Raw genomic sequence first — 17029 nt, forward strand, 5'->3', positions numbered from 1 at the left:
TTTTTTTTTTTAATGTTTGTTTATTTTTGAGAGAGGGTGAAAGAGAGACAGAGCGTAAGTGGTGGAGGGGCAAAGAGAGAGAGGAGGAGTCAGAATCCGAAGCAGGCTCTAGGCTCTGAGTTGTTAGCACAGAGCCTGACGTGACGTGGGGCTCGAACTCACAACTGTGAGATCATGACCTGAACCAAAGTCAGACGCCAAACTGACTGAGCCACCCAGATGCCCCTAGATCTGCTTTTGCTTTAGATATTCCTATAACCTGAGTTCTTTTTCATGTCTCCACTCAACTATTGCCTCCTCAAAAAGCCTAACCAGCCTAAAATAAACCTGTCTACACCTGCTAATTTCTATTCCCTTACTCTTCTCACTTTTTTAAGCTTGAGAGAGAGAGAGCACATGCACAAGGGCGGTGGAGGGGAGGGGAGAGAGAGAATCCTAAGCAGGCTCTGTGCTGTCAGTGCAGAGCCTGATGCAAGGTTCCATCTCCAGAGTGAGACACTTAACCAACTGAGTCTCCCAAGAGCCCGTCACTTTTCTTAATAATACTTGTCACCACCTAATATTATTTATTCATTTACTTGTTTACTTAATGTCCTACTCCTGTTAAAACATAAACTGACTGCTGGAACCTATCATTCTTGTTCACAATTGTTCCACTGGTGTCCAGCACAGCGCTAAATTGGGTACTCAATGAACGAATACATTTTTAGGCAACCAAAGACATTTAAACTAATCAAAACAGAACCTGGAAAGAAACTGGATCCTATATAGATAGATACTGCTATGGACTGAATTGTGTCCTTCCAAAGTTATACACTAAAGCCCTAACCAGCCAATGTGACTGTATTCGGCAATGGTGCTTTTAGAGGTAATTAAGGTTAAATGAAGTCATCAGGCTCCTAATCCAATAGGACTGGTGGCCTTGTTAAGAGATCTGTCTCTCTCTCTCTCTCTCTCTCTCTCTCTCTCTGGCATATGAGGACAATATGAGAAGGGATGATCTGCAAGCCGGGAAGACAGCCCTTACTGGAGCACCCAAATGCTAATCTCAGATTTCCAGCCTCCACAACTATAGGAAAGCAAGTTTCTGTTGTTTAAATCACCCCATCTATTGTATTTTGTTATGGCAGCTCAAGTTAATTCAACAGATTCAGATATAAATGAATTATAGTCACTGATCATAAAAAAGAGTAGCCCCTCTCTTTGTTTAAATCTTTTACTCATCATCCCTAATGGGACATTTTTGTTTACTTCTTAGTTTAAAATAACTGTAGATTCTTAGGAGGCTACAAAGAAATAACAGCAAAGTCTCACGCAACCTTCACCCAGCCTCTCTCAATGTTAACATCTTACATAACTATAGAATAATAGTCAAACCAAGAATTAACACTGGTATAATCCATAGAGCTCATTTAGATTTCACCAGTTATACACACCCTTGTGTGTATGTAGAGTTGACCCCTGAATAATGCAGGGTTAGGGATGCCAACTCCCCATGCAATTGAAAATCTGAGTAAACTTTTGACTCCCCAGAAACAAACTAATAGCCTAGTGTTGACCAGAAGCCTTACTGACACAGTAAACATTTGATTAACACATATTTTATATGTGATAGTATATACTGTATTCTTATGATAAAGTGAGCTAGAAAATGTTAAGAGAAACATAAGGAAGAAAAACATGGAAGAGAAAATCCATTTATAGTATTGTATTATATTTATTGGAAAAAATCCATGTATAAGTGGACCCACACAGTTCAAATGCATATTGTTCAAGGCTCAACTGTATATGGTCCTATGCAATTTAAAAATTTTATCATGTAGGGTGGGTGCCTGGGTGGCACAGTCAGTTAAATGTCTGCCTTCAACTCAGGTCATGACCTCACAGTTTGTGAGTTGGAGCCCCGTGTCGGGTTCTCTGCTGTCCTCGGAGAGTCTGCTTCAGATCCTTTGTCCCCCTCTCTTTTTGCCCCTTCCCCACCACCCACCAATAAAAAAAAATAAAAAAAAACTTAAAAAATTTATCATAAACTTGAATAATCACCATCACAAACAAGTACTCACTGTACCATAACCACAAGACTCCCTTGTGTTACTCCTTTATGGCCCTAAACACCCCTTTACTTTTCTATATCCTAACCCTTGGCAATGATTAATTCATTTTCATCTCTACAATTAAAAAAATTTTTTTTTAAATGTTTATTCATATTTATTTTTGACACAGAGAGAGAGAGAGAGAGAGAGACAAAGCATGAGTGGGGGAGGGGCAGAGAGAGAGGAAGACACATAATCAGAAGCAGGCTCCAGACTCTGAGCTGTCAGCACAAAGCCTGACACGGGGCTTGAACTCACAGAACACGAGATCATGACCTGAGCCGAAGTTGCACGCTCAACCGACTGAGCCACCCAGGCGCCCCTCTACAATTTTGATATTTCATAAATGTTACATAATTAAGGTCATGTGGTATATAACTTTTTGTGATTGGTTTTTCTCACTCAGCATAATTACCTTGAGATTCACAATTACCTTGAGGTTCACTTAAGCTATCGCATCTATCAATAGTTTCTTTCTTTTTATTGCTGAGCATTATTCCATGGTATAGATGTAACTTTTACCCATTCTTATTTGGGTTATCATTATGGTGTTGAATTGTAATATATGTTGTTCCTTTGTTGGATATGTTTTCTTGCTATTTTCTCTCAGTCTGTGACTTATCTATTTTTATTGGTATAATTTTTTTACTGGTATATTAAAGTTTTCAATTTGGATAAGGTCTGATTTGTCAATTTTTTATTTTTATGGTTATTGCCTTTACCTAAGAAGACTTTGCTTACTACTAAGTCATTCTCCTAGTTTTCCTCTAAAAGTTTTCCTCTAAAAGCTTTATATTTAGCTTTCATATATTTTTTAAAGGTGATTTTTAATTTTTTCTACTAATTCCTACACCAACATGGGGCTCAAACCCCAAGATCAAGAGTCACATGCTTCTCCAACTGAACTAGCCAGGCACCCCTAGCTTTCATATTTTTTATATAAAATTTATATTTAGTTTTAAAACTTTTTATTTTTTATATTTAACTTTTTTTGAGAGAGACAGTGAGCGAGCATGTGAAATTTGGGGAGAGGAGCAGAGGGAGAGAGAAAGAGAATTTCAAGCAGGCTCCACGCTCAGCACAAACAATGATGCGGGGTTCAATCCCACGACCCTGGGATCATGACCTGAGCTGAAATCAATGGTCAGATGCTCAACCGACTGAGCCACCTGGCACCCATATAGTTAACTTCTATATCTGGCTTTTCTTTTAAAAAAATTTTTTTAACATTTATTTATTTATTTTATTTATTTTTTTTTTTTTTTAATTTTTTTTTTCAACGTTTATTTATTTTTGGAACAGAGAGAGACAGAGCATGAACGGGGGGCGGGGGCAGAGAGAGAGGGAGACACAGAATCGGAAACAGGCTCCAGGCTCTGAGCCATCAGCCCAGAGCCCGACGCGGGGCTCGAACTCACGGACCGCGAGATCGTGACCTGGCTGAAGTCGGACGCTTAACCGACTGCGCCACCCAGGCGCCCCCGCATTTATTTATTTTTGAGAGACAGAGACAGAGCATGAGCAGAGGAGGGGCAGAGAGAGAGGGAGACACAGAATCCAAAGCAGGTTCCAGGCTCCAAGCTGTCAGCACAGAGCCCGACATGGGGCTCAAACCCACAAACCATGAGATCATGACCTGAACTGAAGTCCTGAGCTGAAGTTGGACGCTTAACCGACGGAGCCACCCAGGCACCCCTATATCTGGCTTTTTATATTTTTTATGTTTAGTTTTTATATTTAAGTCTAAAATGCATCCTAAATTAATTTTTTTAAGTTTATTTCTTTATTTTGAGAGAGAGAGAGTGCATGAGCTGGGAAGGGACAGAGAGAGATGGAGACAGAGAAACACAAGCAGGCCCTGTGCTGTCAGCACACAGCCTGATGCAGCGCTCAAACTCAAAACTGCGAGATCATGACCTGAACTGAAATCAAGAGTCAGACGCGTAATAGACTGAGCCACCCAGGCACCCCCATCTTATATTAATTTTCGAATGAAGTAGGGGTCAAGACTTGTTTTCCCGGTTATTCCAGCACCATTTGTTGAAACAAAATTTCCTTTCCTCAAAAGGAAAAAAATAAATGGTCTTTTAAGTATGTGTAAGTTCCACCTTTAGGATCTCTGTTCTGTCCTGTTTGTTGATCTAATACTTATCTTCTACTTATACCTTATCTAATACTCAATGTCTTGATTACCATAGTTATATAATAAATCTTGAAGTATCTTGAAGTCATGTAGTCTAAGTCCTATAACATATTCTTCCTTTTCCAAGATTACTTTAGAAATGCTAAGTCCATTGTTTTGCCATATAGATTTTGGAATCAGATTCTTAAAATCTATAAAATTGACATTTTAACAATACTGAGTTTTCTCATCCCCAAAAAGGTCTCTCTTCATTTCAGGTCTTTCTCTTAGGAATGTCCCATGACTTTTAGCATAGAGGTCTTACATGTTTTATCAAATTTATTCCTTAGTATTTTTTGTTGACTCTATTGTAAACTGACTTAATTTGCTTGCAATTTTTTAATTGACTTAATTTACCTTACTTTCCTAATTTTTTCACTACCAGTATATAAAAATATAATTGATTTTTGTATATTAACCTTGCATTCTGTGATCTTACTGTGATCATTTATTGAGTACTTGTTTTGATTCGTTAGGATTTTCTATGTACATAATCATGCAATCTCCAAAGAGAGTTTAACTTCTTTTTTATTTTATGTCTCTTATTTTTCTTGTTGTATTGCAATGCTAGGACCTTCAATACAGTGTTAAGCAGATACGGGAAACGTAGGCACTCTTGCCTTGCTCCCAATCTTAGGGGGGAATTCTTTTTTGTTTTTTTAAATTTTTTTTTTCAACGTTTATTTATTTTTTTGGGGGACAGAGAGAGACAGAGCATGAACGGGGGAGGGGCAGAGAGAGAGGGAGACACAGAATCGGAAACAGGCTCCAGGCTCTGAGCCATCAGCCCAGAGCCTGACGCGGGGCTCGAACTCACGGACCGCGAGATGGTGACCTGGCTGAAGTCGGACGCTTAACCGACTGCGCCACCCAGGCGCCCCGGGGATTCTTTAATCAAGTATGATGAAGTTTATAATGTAGTAATTTTTTTTAGCAGTATTTTTTGAGGAAGCTCCCTTCAGTTTTTGGTTTCCTGAAAATTTTTATCATGAATGGATGTTGAATTTTGTTATATACTATTTTTACATCTATGGACACGATCACATGGTTTCCCTCATTTCTGTTAATACAGCGAATTACACATAATTTTTTTTACATTAATTCTAGAATGTTAAACCAAGCTTGCATTGCTGGAATAAACCGTACTTGATCATTTTTATATATTACTGAATATGATTTACTAACATTTTCTTATGATTTTACATCTATGTTCATGAAGGATAATAAGTGTGCAATTTTTCCCCCCTTCAGTGATTTCCTTGTCAGGACACACTGTAACATTTATGCTATTCTCAGAAAATGAGTTGAGAGCTCTTTCCTCTTATGAAGGAATTTGTTAACATTGCTGGTATTTCTTCCTTAAATATTTAATAGGATTCACCAGTGAAGCCATGTGAGCCTGGTGTTTTCTTTGTGGAAAGATTTCTGATTATGAATTAAATTATTTTAATAGATATACAGTTACTTGTATTTTTTTTCTTGTGTCAGTTCTGGTAATTACATTTTTCAAGGAATTTTTCCATTTCACTTAAGATGTCCATTTTATTGGCATAAAATTATTCATGGTATTCTTTTATTATTCTTTTAATGGCTATAGGATGTGAAGCAATAACTCTGTTACTCTTTCATTCCTAGTGTTAAAAACTGATACTGTGTTTCTTTTTTTCTTTTTTTTAGAACATGTATTGCCAAAGTGAGCACTTTTTTTCTAAATGAGTCAAGCTAGGTATTTACCAATTTTGTTCATCTTTTCAAGAAATCAACTTTTGGCTTTATTAATTTTCTTCTACTTTTTCTATCTTGTTGATTTCACCTCATATTTATTATCATCTTTTTATCTTCCATTGAGAATAGCTGCTCTCTTTGTAGTAGGAGAAAAATATGAGAGATGAGAAGAGTTGTAATACAGGTCAACAGGCAGCTCCTTTGGAGTCTAGTCTTAAAAGATTTTCATTTGGGAGCGCCTGGATGGCTCAGTTCGTTAAGCGTCCGACTTCAGCTCAGGTCATGATCTCATGGTTCATGAGTTTGAGCTCCATATTGGGCTCTGTGCTGACAGCTCAGAGCCTGGAGCTTGCTTTGGATTTTGTATCTCCCTCTCTCTCTGCCCTCTGCTGCTTGCACTCTGTCTCTCTCTTTCTCTCTCAAAAATAAATAAACATAAAAAAAAAAAAAAGATTTTAATTTGTTTCCCAGGTCTCAGGCCTTTTCTCCATAGGCCATGGGCTCTCAAAGAGAGATTTCCAACAACCTCTCAAGGCTAACAGGTTTAGCTATTACCTGTAGTAATTAATTCCCCATCCTGCTCAGCCCTCACTCACCAGGGTAGTGTCTTCTGGTCCCTTCCCTTATAACCATCCAGGCCTCCTTCCCTTCATCCAATAAGGTAATCACATCTGGCTTAGAAATGGAAGGTTCTGCTTAAAAGGTAATGTGACATGAAACTGTAAGTCCAAAAGTCAGGTTCAAATTTGGTTAAATTTGTCATTAATTACAGATCAAAATGGTACTTTATGGAGCCTAAGAGTGAAGAAATGCAAGGGAGTTGAAGAACACTCATATTAGGGTAACCTTAGGAATAGATGGTTACGAACAGGCCTTAATATAATTTAAACTCATACAAACTCTCTTGAGAGGCAGTAAGAATCTGGATCCAGACTGCCTGAATTCAAATCCTGCCTTTGTTGCTGTGTTACCTCAGCAAATTATTAACCTCTTATGCCTAAGTTTTCTCATCTGAAATGAGGATAATGATAGTATATTTCTTACAGAATTGTGGTAATTAATTAATAATGCACAATACTAAGAATAGTATCTAAGCACAAGTATATGCAGTTATATGTATATATACATATAATATGTGAGTGTATTAACTTTTTTATCATTATCAATTTGCTGAAAGGAGAGTATCTTCCTGACACATCTTCTGATCCTTTATAGGATTATCCATTCAGTGTTAAGTGCAAAGTTCTTAGATTTTAAATTTCAACCTCAGCATGTAGAACTGAATATCTCTGTTATAAGAAACAGAATGCATTTACTTGAAGTTTGTGAATCCATTTCGTGCTGTACAAGTTCTACAGGCTCCCCTGGTTTTTAGACAGACTCAAAACCCCTGTGTTTAGGTATTCTTCTTGCAGGTGGATTAGGAAAGAGTGTTGAGCATTTGTATCAAATCTGGGCTCAAATATAATATAAAATCTGATTTCTTGGACAATGCTTCTGTTGTAAGCAATCCAGAATTCAAACCCAGTCCCTTGGATATCAGTGAAACAAGGAAATTACAGAGACTGGAGAAAATATGAAGGATATAGCAGGATGAAAGCGATGAAGTGGCCTATTTCCAAACTAACAATGCTGAAACCATTCCTTTGGAACACAGAGAAAAAAAATATCTTGTTTCTCAAATCATAGTCCTGAAATTGGCAGAAGAGAAAGCCAACGTAATTTGGGATAAATAGCCTTACCAAGTGAGATGAAATTACTATAATTCTCCCACATCACATCCCTATATAAGTCTCTTTGAGCCGAGTCCAGGAATTCCCATTCTTCCTGTGAGAAGTCTATGGCCACATCCCTGAATGTCACTGAACCCTGAAAAAAAAACAAACAGAAACAAAAAACACCTCATGTATTACCTGTGAAAATAAATGAAATATTTCTTAAAAGAAAAGAGGACTTAAAAGATCGAGGACTGCAATGCAGAGAAGGGGCCACATAACAAGCAAATAGGGTAGGGCTAAAAATGTATGTATAGGGAACAGTAAGAAAATTGGTATCACTGAAGCACAGTGCTACGTGTCTTGAATAGTCCTGTGGTTGAAGATAAGATTAATTTTCTACCCCAAAATATCTGGAAATGAATAAAATGACCCAAAAAAGTCCCAATTAAATGAAACAGTATACACAAGCCTTCAGCAAGCTATGTGTCTCCACCACAAATTCATGGAAAATATGTCTTCCACCTTCTTTGCCCTTTAATGATCATGAAAAAAATATTGAAAAAACTGGTCCCAAACGTACAACAATACCTCTTCTAAGAAAACAGACTCAAGTTAATCATAAAGTCAGATTTTCCCTATAAGGACCAATTCTTTTTTTTTTTTTTAATGTTTTTATTTATTTTTGAGACAGAGAGAGACAGAGCATGAGCAGCGGAGGGGCAGAGAGAGAGGGAGACACAGAATCTGAAGCAGGCTCCAGGCTCTGAGCTGTCAGCACAGAGCCCAACGCAGGGCTCGAACTCATGGAGTGTGAGATCATGACCTGAGCTAAAGCTGGACGCTCAACCGACTGAGCCACCCAGGCGCCCTAAGGACCAATTCTTTAGTAAACTTTAAAATAATTGCTACATGCCAGTCCACATTTTTTTTTAAATTTTTTTTTCAACGTTTATTTATTTTGGGGACAGAGAGAGACAGAGCATGAACGGTGGAGGGGCAGAGAGAGAGGGAGACACAGAATCGGAAGCAGGCTCCAGGCTCTGAGCCATCAGCCCAGAGCCCGACGCGGGGCTCGAACTCACGGACTGCGAGATCGTGACCTGGCTGAAGTCGGACGCTTAACAGACTGCGCCACCCAGGCGCCCCACCAGTCCACATTTTTAATATATCAGATTCAACCATTCTCTTTTCCTATTCAGATATTTTATTTCAATACAATTTCAAAAATCTTCCTCAGCTCTCACAGCCTACATTGTCTATTACTTATACACCTAGATGACCTTACTCTTTATCATCTACCACCCCTCACCGAACACCCTTCCTCATTCCTAGTTAGAGGACACTGAACCATGATGATATCACCCTGGACCAGTGTTTTCACTAAGGCATGATTTTACTCCCCAGAAGACAACTGACCATGTATGGAGACAGTTTTGGTCGTCACAACTGGGGGGAAAGGGTGTGAGTGTTACAGGCATCTAGTTGGTAAAGGCCAGGGATACTCTGAGACATCCCACAATGTAAAAGACAGCCCCCACAATAAAAGATTCTCTGGCTCAAAATATTAATAGTCCCAAGGTTGAGAAACCTTGCTCTAAACCAGTACATCCTATAAAACTACACAAGGAACTTTGCTCCTGGTATTCTTCTCTCAGGGTTTACAGGAGATGATTCTTGATCTCTCTATTCGCAGTTCTGCTGATTACTTCTGAATCACAGGCACTGGCGAGGGAGAGATCCCTTGCCCTAATCAGTATGAGGTGGCTCAATACCGGATGCTGGACAGATGAGATTGACAGCATTTATTAGACATGTATACTCACAGCCCAGGGTAGGAGGGCACCACACATCATGCAGGGCCACACAGGGGTTGCACTCAGGAATGGAGTGAACAAGCAGGGTCTGTGGGAGGCAGGCTTTGTAGTAAAAAGAGGGTAAGGTGTCCCTGATTCCCACAGAATGTGATTGGCTTGTCTGAATAATTCTGTGTGCTGGCAGGAAGGTGAAACCCTTTACAGTGAGAACCAGGAAGGGTTTAGGTCATCTGCCTGATAGGAAAACTAGCTGTGGGGAGTCTTTTCTGCTCTGACAAGAGCAGGGAACTCACATTTAGGCCTCTGGAGCCCTGATAAAGGTATCAGGTCGGCACATGAAATTTTATGCCTTACATACAAGGCCCCAATTACAGCCCTTACCTAATCCACCCAATTCGAAAAGCCTTTCATACCATAAGATCTCAACACATACAGAGACTGAGACCAATCAATACTAAGCCTCATCATATGTACTTGGAAAACAACTCTGTGGAGAAATCTGGAGTTTTCCCTGTAAACAAATAGGACCAAATTCTCTTTCATCAAACCACAGATCTTCAGAGAAAATTCAAAACAAGGATCTCTCACTTAGTATCAATAACCCATCCCTGAATATCAGACATTCTAATACTACATCAAACAGGTGCCTATTTTCCCATCACTTAGAAGCAAAGAATTACACTGCATTATAAATCAATTCCAAGTCTCCAACTAGCCTCCATTTCCCTCCAGTATAGAATTATAGTACACATGGGTTACTGAGCACACATCTTTTGTATTTTGTCTCTTTTACTGAATTCACTTTTCTCACTTGCTTTGTTTCTTTCCCCACAATTTCTTCAATACTTTCCCAACTTTTTAGAAACTCATTTTATACTACACAGGGGCTACATGTTAAGTGCACTATGAAAATGCATTTCTAACAAGAACATAACAACGGGATGTCTCACACTCAGTATGCTGTTCTGACACCTCCTTTATCACCAGCAGCACCAGATACACACATCCTCTTTAATGATATCTGTATGCATCTCAAAACATCTGCAGGTGGTTCTAACAGTCTAGCAACTATGTTTGAAATATAACAAGACTCTCCCACACATTATTTTTCGTTAAAAAAAAGGCGGCACTGAACTATATAATTTCACTTACACAAAGTTCTAAAAATGGCAAATTCATTTACGGTGTTAGAAGTCAGGACAGTGGTTGTATCTGGGCTGGGTGGGTAGGGAGTGACTGAAAGGGGGGGCATCTGAGGTACCTGTAATATTCTCTTTCTCAACCTGAGTGCTGACAGCATAGATGTGCTCAATTTATGATAATTCATTCAGCTACACACTTATGATTCATGCACTTTCCTCTATGTATGTTATATGCCAATAAAAAGTTCAAAAAACTTTGAAAAGATGTCAAATTGTGTATTGGGGACACAAATTTTTCCTACATAAAACCAGACTAAAAGTCATTGTATTCAGAGAAATAAACTTACTCTGCAGTATAAATATTAAAATCAAAAGCTGTTTATTGGGAAATGTTAACAAGGGGACATTCTGCAGAGAATGCCTGCATTTTTCTCAAGGCATTTCACTTTTGCTTGCTCATGGCTCTTGACAGATTTTGTAGTAGCTAGGAGACAGTGCACATCAGTGGAAAAAAATGGAAGGGCATATAGAAAGGACACTGGGCTGTCGGTCCCAAATCCTCACAGGAATGACAGCATGTTCTTGGATGGAGTTCTGTTAAATAAGAGCTTCAAGATAAGGAACAAGTATGTACACATGACCTAGAGATCAACAATATTTCAAAAAGGAAAAAAAAAAAAACATAACTTACATGGGCCATGGTTTCAAAATGCAAGAACTGGTCAGTCCTTTTCAAGATTTCTCTTTGGAGAACCGCAGAGTCCAGATAAGCCAGATCTGGAAGAAAAAGAGGCCATGAAACCAAATGTACCTCAGAGATTCCAAAAGGACTTAATGTTAATGTGAGCTTTTTTCTTTTCCATTCCTACTTCTTAACTACTCCCCACTACTCTACTCACCCTGATCCCATACCCACAAAACCTGGAGGAGAGTAGGAGTCTGAAGAAATCCAAGCCTTGAAGGAACCCAGCTGAACAATAATGGATTTGATGTAAAAGCCCAAACACTTCTGAGGACTTGTGACCAGTTTCCTATCTAGTAATGTGGATCTGGTCCTGACATCGGACTCCTCCTCCCTCCAGTACAAATTTTCAGGGCTGAGAAAATGCGATACCATCCATATACGGCCTCTTGAGTCCTCCAGGATCCTGTCTGAACTTCCTAAATACGAAGACTGAAAACCACAGACTGAGCCTGGCAGCTGCTACCACTGTAAAACTGCACTGGCCTTTCCCCAGCCAAGACCACTCACTACTCTGTTTCCCAATCAGGACCTCTCATACCATGACAGCCTGTGCACGTTCCCCCTCTCTTTCAGTATCCAAGGTGGAGACAAGGGGATCCCTGATCACTGCAGTCAGTCAACCACCACCATTCATTGAGAACTGTTACGTGCTGGGTCCTGCATATACATCACCTGATGACCCTCAGCACTGCTCTGCAATGTATTCTCATCTCTCAAGAGATCAGGAAACTAATGCTCAGGGGGAAAATCGTTTGCCCAAAGTCACAGCTATCAAGTGGCAAAGCTTTGTTTTGAGTCCACATTTCTCTAACTAAAACACTACCTTTCAACTTTAGGTTTTTGCCTCTCAAGACTAGATTTCTATTTCATTGAGTGGAACCTGACCAAGGGCAATTCAATAAAAAATAGAAATAACCTTTCAAAAGATATTAAACCTCACTACTAATTACGAAGATGTATATAAAACAAAAAACAATTTATTTTTACAGTGACATGACTGGAAGGTCTAAAAGACTGATGTCCCTTATTAGCAAGGTCATGAGAAAATGGACACTACCTTGGCCCAAATTTAGAACTATGTGAGGCAGCATTTAAATGTTATAACTATACAAATCCTGTGAACCAGTTCCCAGAGCTTCATTTGAGACTACAGGAACTACTCCTAGAGTGTCTGGGTGGCTCAGTTGGTTGAGCGTCTGACTTCGGCTCAGGTCATGATCTCATGGTTCATGAGTTTGAGTCCCACATCGGGCTCTGCGCTGGCAGTGTGGAGCCTGCCTAGGATTGGGCACCTGGGTGGCTCAATCAGTTAAGCGTTCAACTTCGGCACAGGACATTATCTCAGTTTCGTGAATTCGAGCCCCACGTTGGGCTTTGTGCTGACAGCGTGGAGCCTGGAGCCTGCTTCGAATTCTGTGTATCCCTCATTCTCTGCTCCTCCCCCACTTGCACTCTCTCTCTCTCAAATATAAATAAACATTACCCAAAAAATAAAGGAACTACTCACACATGTACATGAAGATGTCTGCAGAGATATGCTGACAGATAAGGTTTACAATGAATAAAAGCTGAAAAGAATCTAACTGGGAAAATTATTAAACAGTAATGCATCTACACCACTGAAAACTAGGCAAATATTAAAAAGTGATGATGTTGGGTGCCTGGGTGGCTCAGTCGGTTAAGCGTCCGACTTTGGCTCAGGTCATGATCTCGCGGTCTGTGAGTTTGAGCCCTGCGTCGGGCTCTGTGCTGACAGCCTGGAGCCTGCTTCAGATTCTGTCTCCCTCTCTCTGCCCTTCCCCCGCTCATGCTCTGTCTCTCTCTCTGTCAAAAATAAACCTTAAAAAAAATTTTTTTTAAAGTGATAATGTTGCCCTAATTTTGATGAAATGGGTGAAACCAGTGTGTTTACAAAAAAAATCCCAACATCTGTAGTATTACACTATTTTGACAGAAAAAATCACATGTATACCTAGGAGAAACAGTTAAAATGTTTACAGTAAGAGCCAGCAACACACACCACCACATTAAACATATTAAAGCACATAAATACTCCAAATAAGGAAAAGATTTTCTCATTTCAAGATCTTCTTTCAGTCTTCTGTTGACCTGAGAAAAAAAAACTCAGAATATTCTAAGAATAGCTGTTTTTCCTGAGTGACTTCTTTTTTACTTCAACTTTTAATTCATGAACCAAGTCTATGACTGAATTTGCCCATGTATGCTGGAGTACTATCTAGAAATCAATGGTAAGAAGTCCCTGACTGATGTATTTTAAGTACTGACAGCTGTCTCATCACTGCTTCCTTTCATATCTTAGAAATGACTTCATTTTGCTTCTGAGCCAATCCACTAGGCTAAGATGCCTATGAAGCCTCCAACAACTATTGTATTTCCTTGCCCTACTAGTCTGACTTTGTATAAATCATCATTAAAATAAAAACTGTGAGACAATAACTGTACTGGAATTAAAAGAAAATTAAAAAAAAACCTATGTGACAAATCTTTTTTTATAAATTCTTTTTTTTCATGTTTCAGTTTTTTTTTTTTAAGTTTGTTTATTTTTGAGGAAGAAGGGGGGAGAGAGAGAGAGAGAGAGATAGCACAAGCAGGAGAGACACAGAATCTGAAGCAGACTCCAGGCTCTGAGCTGTTAGCACTGAGCCCAACTTGGGGCTGAAAGCCACACACCATGAGACCATGACCTGAACCAAAGTCAGACACTCAACCAAATGAGCCACCCAGGCGCCCCAGCATAAATCTTACTGTAGGAAATCCATTACCTCCAGACCTCATAGCTTCAGTATAATCTGGACAAAACTTGATGATTCTAGCTGTCATCAGATTAATATCTCTTCCTTCAATCATGAAAGGTTACTGAGTAAGGCAGGAAGAATTTTTTTAAGTATGCATAATGATGAGACTTGGTATACTGTTATAATCACTAAAATGGGCTTTGGTGTGACACTTCCAGGATATAAATCTCAGCTCTGATAGTTATTAACTGTGTGATCTTGGACATGTTACTTAACTTTTCAGACTTCGTCGCCTCCTATAAAAAAAAAAGTTGATAATTATAAATTCTATCTCAAAGGGTTATTATAAGAATTAAATAAGACACTACATATAAGAAAGCACTTAAAGTAGCAAATAAACATTAAATAAAAGTCAGCTATAGCACTGAAGATGAAGAATAGTATATACTCCTTTCCCTAATTATTAAAGAAAATTATCTTCTGCTCTTTTCTTCTTCCATAAAAAATTTGAGCTCAGCCTTGCTCTTTCTTACAATGCTAGCTAATAAATTTCAAACTTCATATTGATAAGCAATTCCTCTTGATTAACAACAATTTACAAAAGGGAGTATGTGGATGGATGAAGCAAATGTGAAAAAAATGGAATTACAACATAATAGTAACTATTAAATCTACTGAACACTTTTTATGTGTCAAGCATTATCTGAGGACTTTATTTTTTATTTTTGTAATTTTTATTTATTTTTGAGAGAGAGAGACAGAGTGCGAGCGGGGGAGGGGCAGAGAGAGAGATGGAGACACAGAATTTTTTTTAAACATCTCATCCGAGCTGTCAGCACAGACCCTGATGAGAGGCTGGAACTCACGAACTGATGATGACCTGAGCCGAAGTTGGACGCCCAAAGACTGAGCCACCCAGGTGCCCCCTTAGGACTTTATATATATTAATTACCTATTCAAAGCAATCCTATACAGTAGGTTCTGTCATTATCCTCTTAAAGATGAAAGAACTGTAGCACAAAGAAATGAAATAAATTACTCTGATTCACCCAGCTCTAACTGACAGTTTTAGGACTAGAACACTGGTAATTTAGTACCATAACTAAACTGCCTCTCATAAAACCACATAAGTATATGGCCTGAAACAACTCATGTTGTCAAAAACTTCAAACCATTTCTCAAGTTTCTACCAGCATCTTCTGTTTCCTTCCCTTGTTAACACAGTACTCTCCCTTAAAAACCCTGTCACACTGCAACTCCTTACAAGCCTCAAAAGCAGAAAACCCTGCCACCAATTAAACCATCTCCAAACTTTCCCTGCTTGTGAATTCAGGGCAGAGGTGAAGATCAAAGACACCTAGCATATGATTCCAACTGAACTGTAATCCTCTCAACAAATCAAAGCCTAAAATAAAGCTCTGCAGTTGGCCTCCCTTCAGGAGGTTTACTTGCAAGCCATTTAAATGATTAGAAAGCAACAGCTCACAGGAGGAATTAAATGACTGCCAAATGTTCATGTGAATACCCACAGGAGAGGAGGCAGGAAGTAACCTCATCACCCCTATCATTCACTGGGAAAGAAGAGCAAAGCTCCAGGTCTATGGATAGGATATTTCCCGTGTTAAAGCCTAACCAGTTAAAGACTACCTGGAACAAGCCTGTAGAATCCAACAAAATCAGATTTATTGATTTAAGAGAGGGAGGAAATTCCACAGGATGGGTTGGAATGCAATGGAGGAGGAGAAGAAAAGCTCTTTTGTAAAGGGTTGAGTTCCAACTGAAGGACTTTGAAGAGAATGTATGGGAAGCGGGGAACAATTCTAGAATGGTTGGTTTCTGAGGTAAGACTAGGAAAGGCTAGGATTAATTGGAGACTAAGTGCTATCTTGAAGGGAGGGTAGTTTAGCAACTGGGTATCTCCAGTAATAAAAATAAAAAATAGCAAAGCAAGTGTGGAGCTTCACTGTTAAAACAGCTGTAATCTCTCAAAGAGGGAGTTGTGATCGCATTTTACAGTTGCTGCATGAAATAATAATTTCTATTTTGCAGCTGGCTTTATCTGTCTCCTGTCTCCCAGCCTGATTAATGCAAATGCTTTTTCTCTTTTCAGTCCGCACTGATTTTTATTCTTTCTCAGGAGACTCAAAGGTTTTAAACCATGCACAGAAAAATAAAAGTTACATTTCACGGAACAAAGAAATACAAATTCGTCCTCATATGCTTTAGATAGACAAATAGATATAGACATAAAAATGGTTATTTCCTCTTTCTCTCCTTCCTAAAGATCAGCAGGACTGGGGGAAAAAAGACGGGAATCTTGAGACACTGAGCCTTTCTTGGAACTCAGCCCGACCTGGCTAACTCAGAACACACCCCCGCTATCACACTTGCTCCCACCATCACCACGCACATAACCCGATGGAAATTAAAGAGGGAGCCGGGAGGTAAAGCTCAGCCTTCAGAGAAAGGCCGAGTACAAAGGCCACGTCTGGAATCCGTCTCCGAATTTCCTTTACGAGGGAGCTCTGATTAAGCCGTGGTTCTGAGAGCAGCAGTTCTCGAAACCGTCTTTTTGTTGGGGGCCTTCACTCTGGGGTTCATGCATCTAACTCGAAGCCATTCTGGGCCGAGAAATCTGTGCGGCCCTTAAGCGGAAAGGGAAAGGACGCCTCAGGGCACCCAATGCCCAGTAGCGTCACAAATTCCACAGTCACTGCAACCCAGTTCACACAGAAGCCCGCGCCACCCCCGCGCCGCCCCCGCGCCCATTTCCTCAATGCACGCGACCAACTCACCTCTCGGAGCCTACACCAGCAAGAAAGCCGGAAGGAAACTACGAGCACAGGCCTGTGGG

At 39.5% G+C, this 17029-nt stretch overlaps 1 protein-coding gene across 6 annotated transcripts in view; it reads right to left on the reverse strand.

Annotated features, from left to right (window-relative positions):
* ZFP14 (ZFP14 zinc finger protein) overlaps positions 1-17025 on the reverse strand; it is a 28798-nt gene extending 11773 nt beyond the window's left edge. For 2 of the 6 annotated variants that reach the window (XR_005781575.1, XM_040445705.1), the window contains exons 1-4: positions 14203-14936; positions 11366-11451; positions 7743-7869; positions 6597-6695 (exon numbers count right to left, since the gene is read on the reverse strand). Coding sequence is in view for 5 of the 6 variants with exons in the window: in XM_040445705.1 (XP_040301639.1) it covers positions 6597-6695; positions 7743-7869; positions 11366-11451; positions 14203-14287 (397 nt within the window). In the remaining variant the exon portion in view is untranslated. Of the gene's footprint in view, positions 1-6596; positions 6696-7742; positions 7870-11365; positions 11452-14202; positions 14937-16970 lie in introns of those variants that run through there. The other 4 variants (XM_040445710.1, XM_040445707.1, XM_040445706.1 and 1 more) reach the window with 4 other exon arrangements.
* Between the last annotated feature and the right edge of the window lie 4 nt (positions 17026-17029).

Source organism: Herpailurus yagouaroundi, unplaced genomic scaffold (assembly GCF_014898765.1).
Source record: "Herpailurus yagouaroundi ecotype Mexico unplaced genomic scaffold, PumYag 194, whole genome shotgun sequence".
NCBI lineage: Eukaryota > Metazoa > Chordata > Mammalia > Carnivora > Felidae > Herpailurus > Herpailurus yagouaroundi.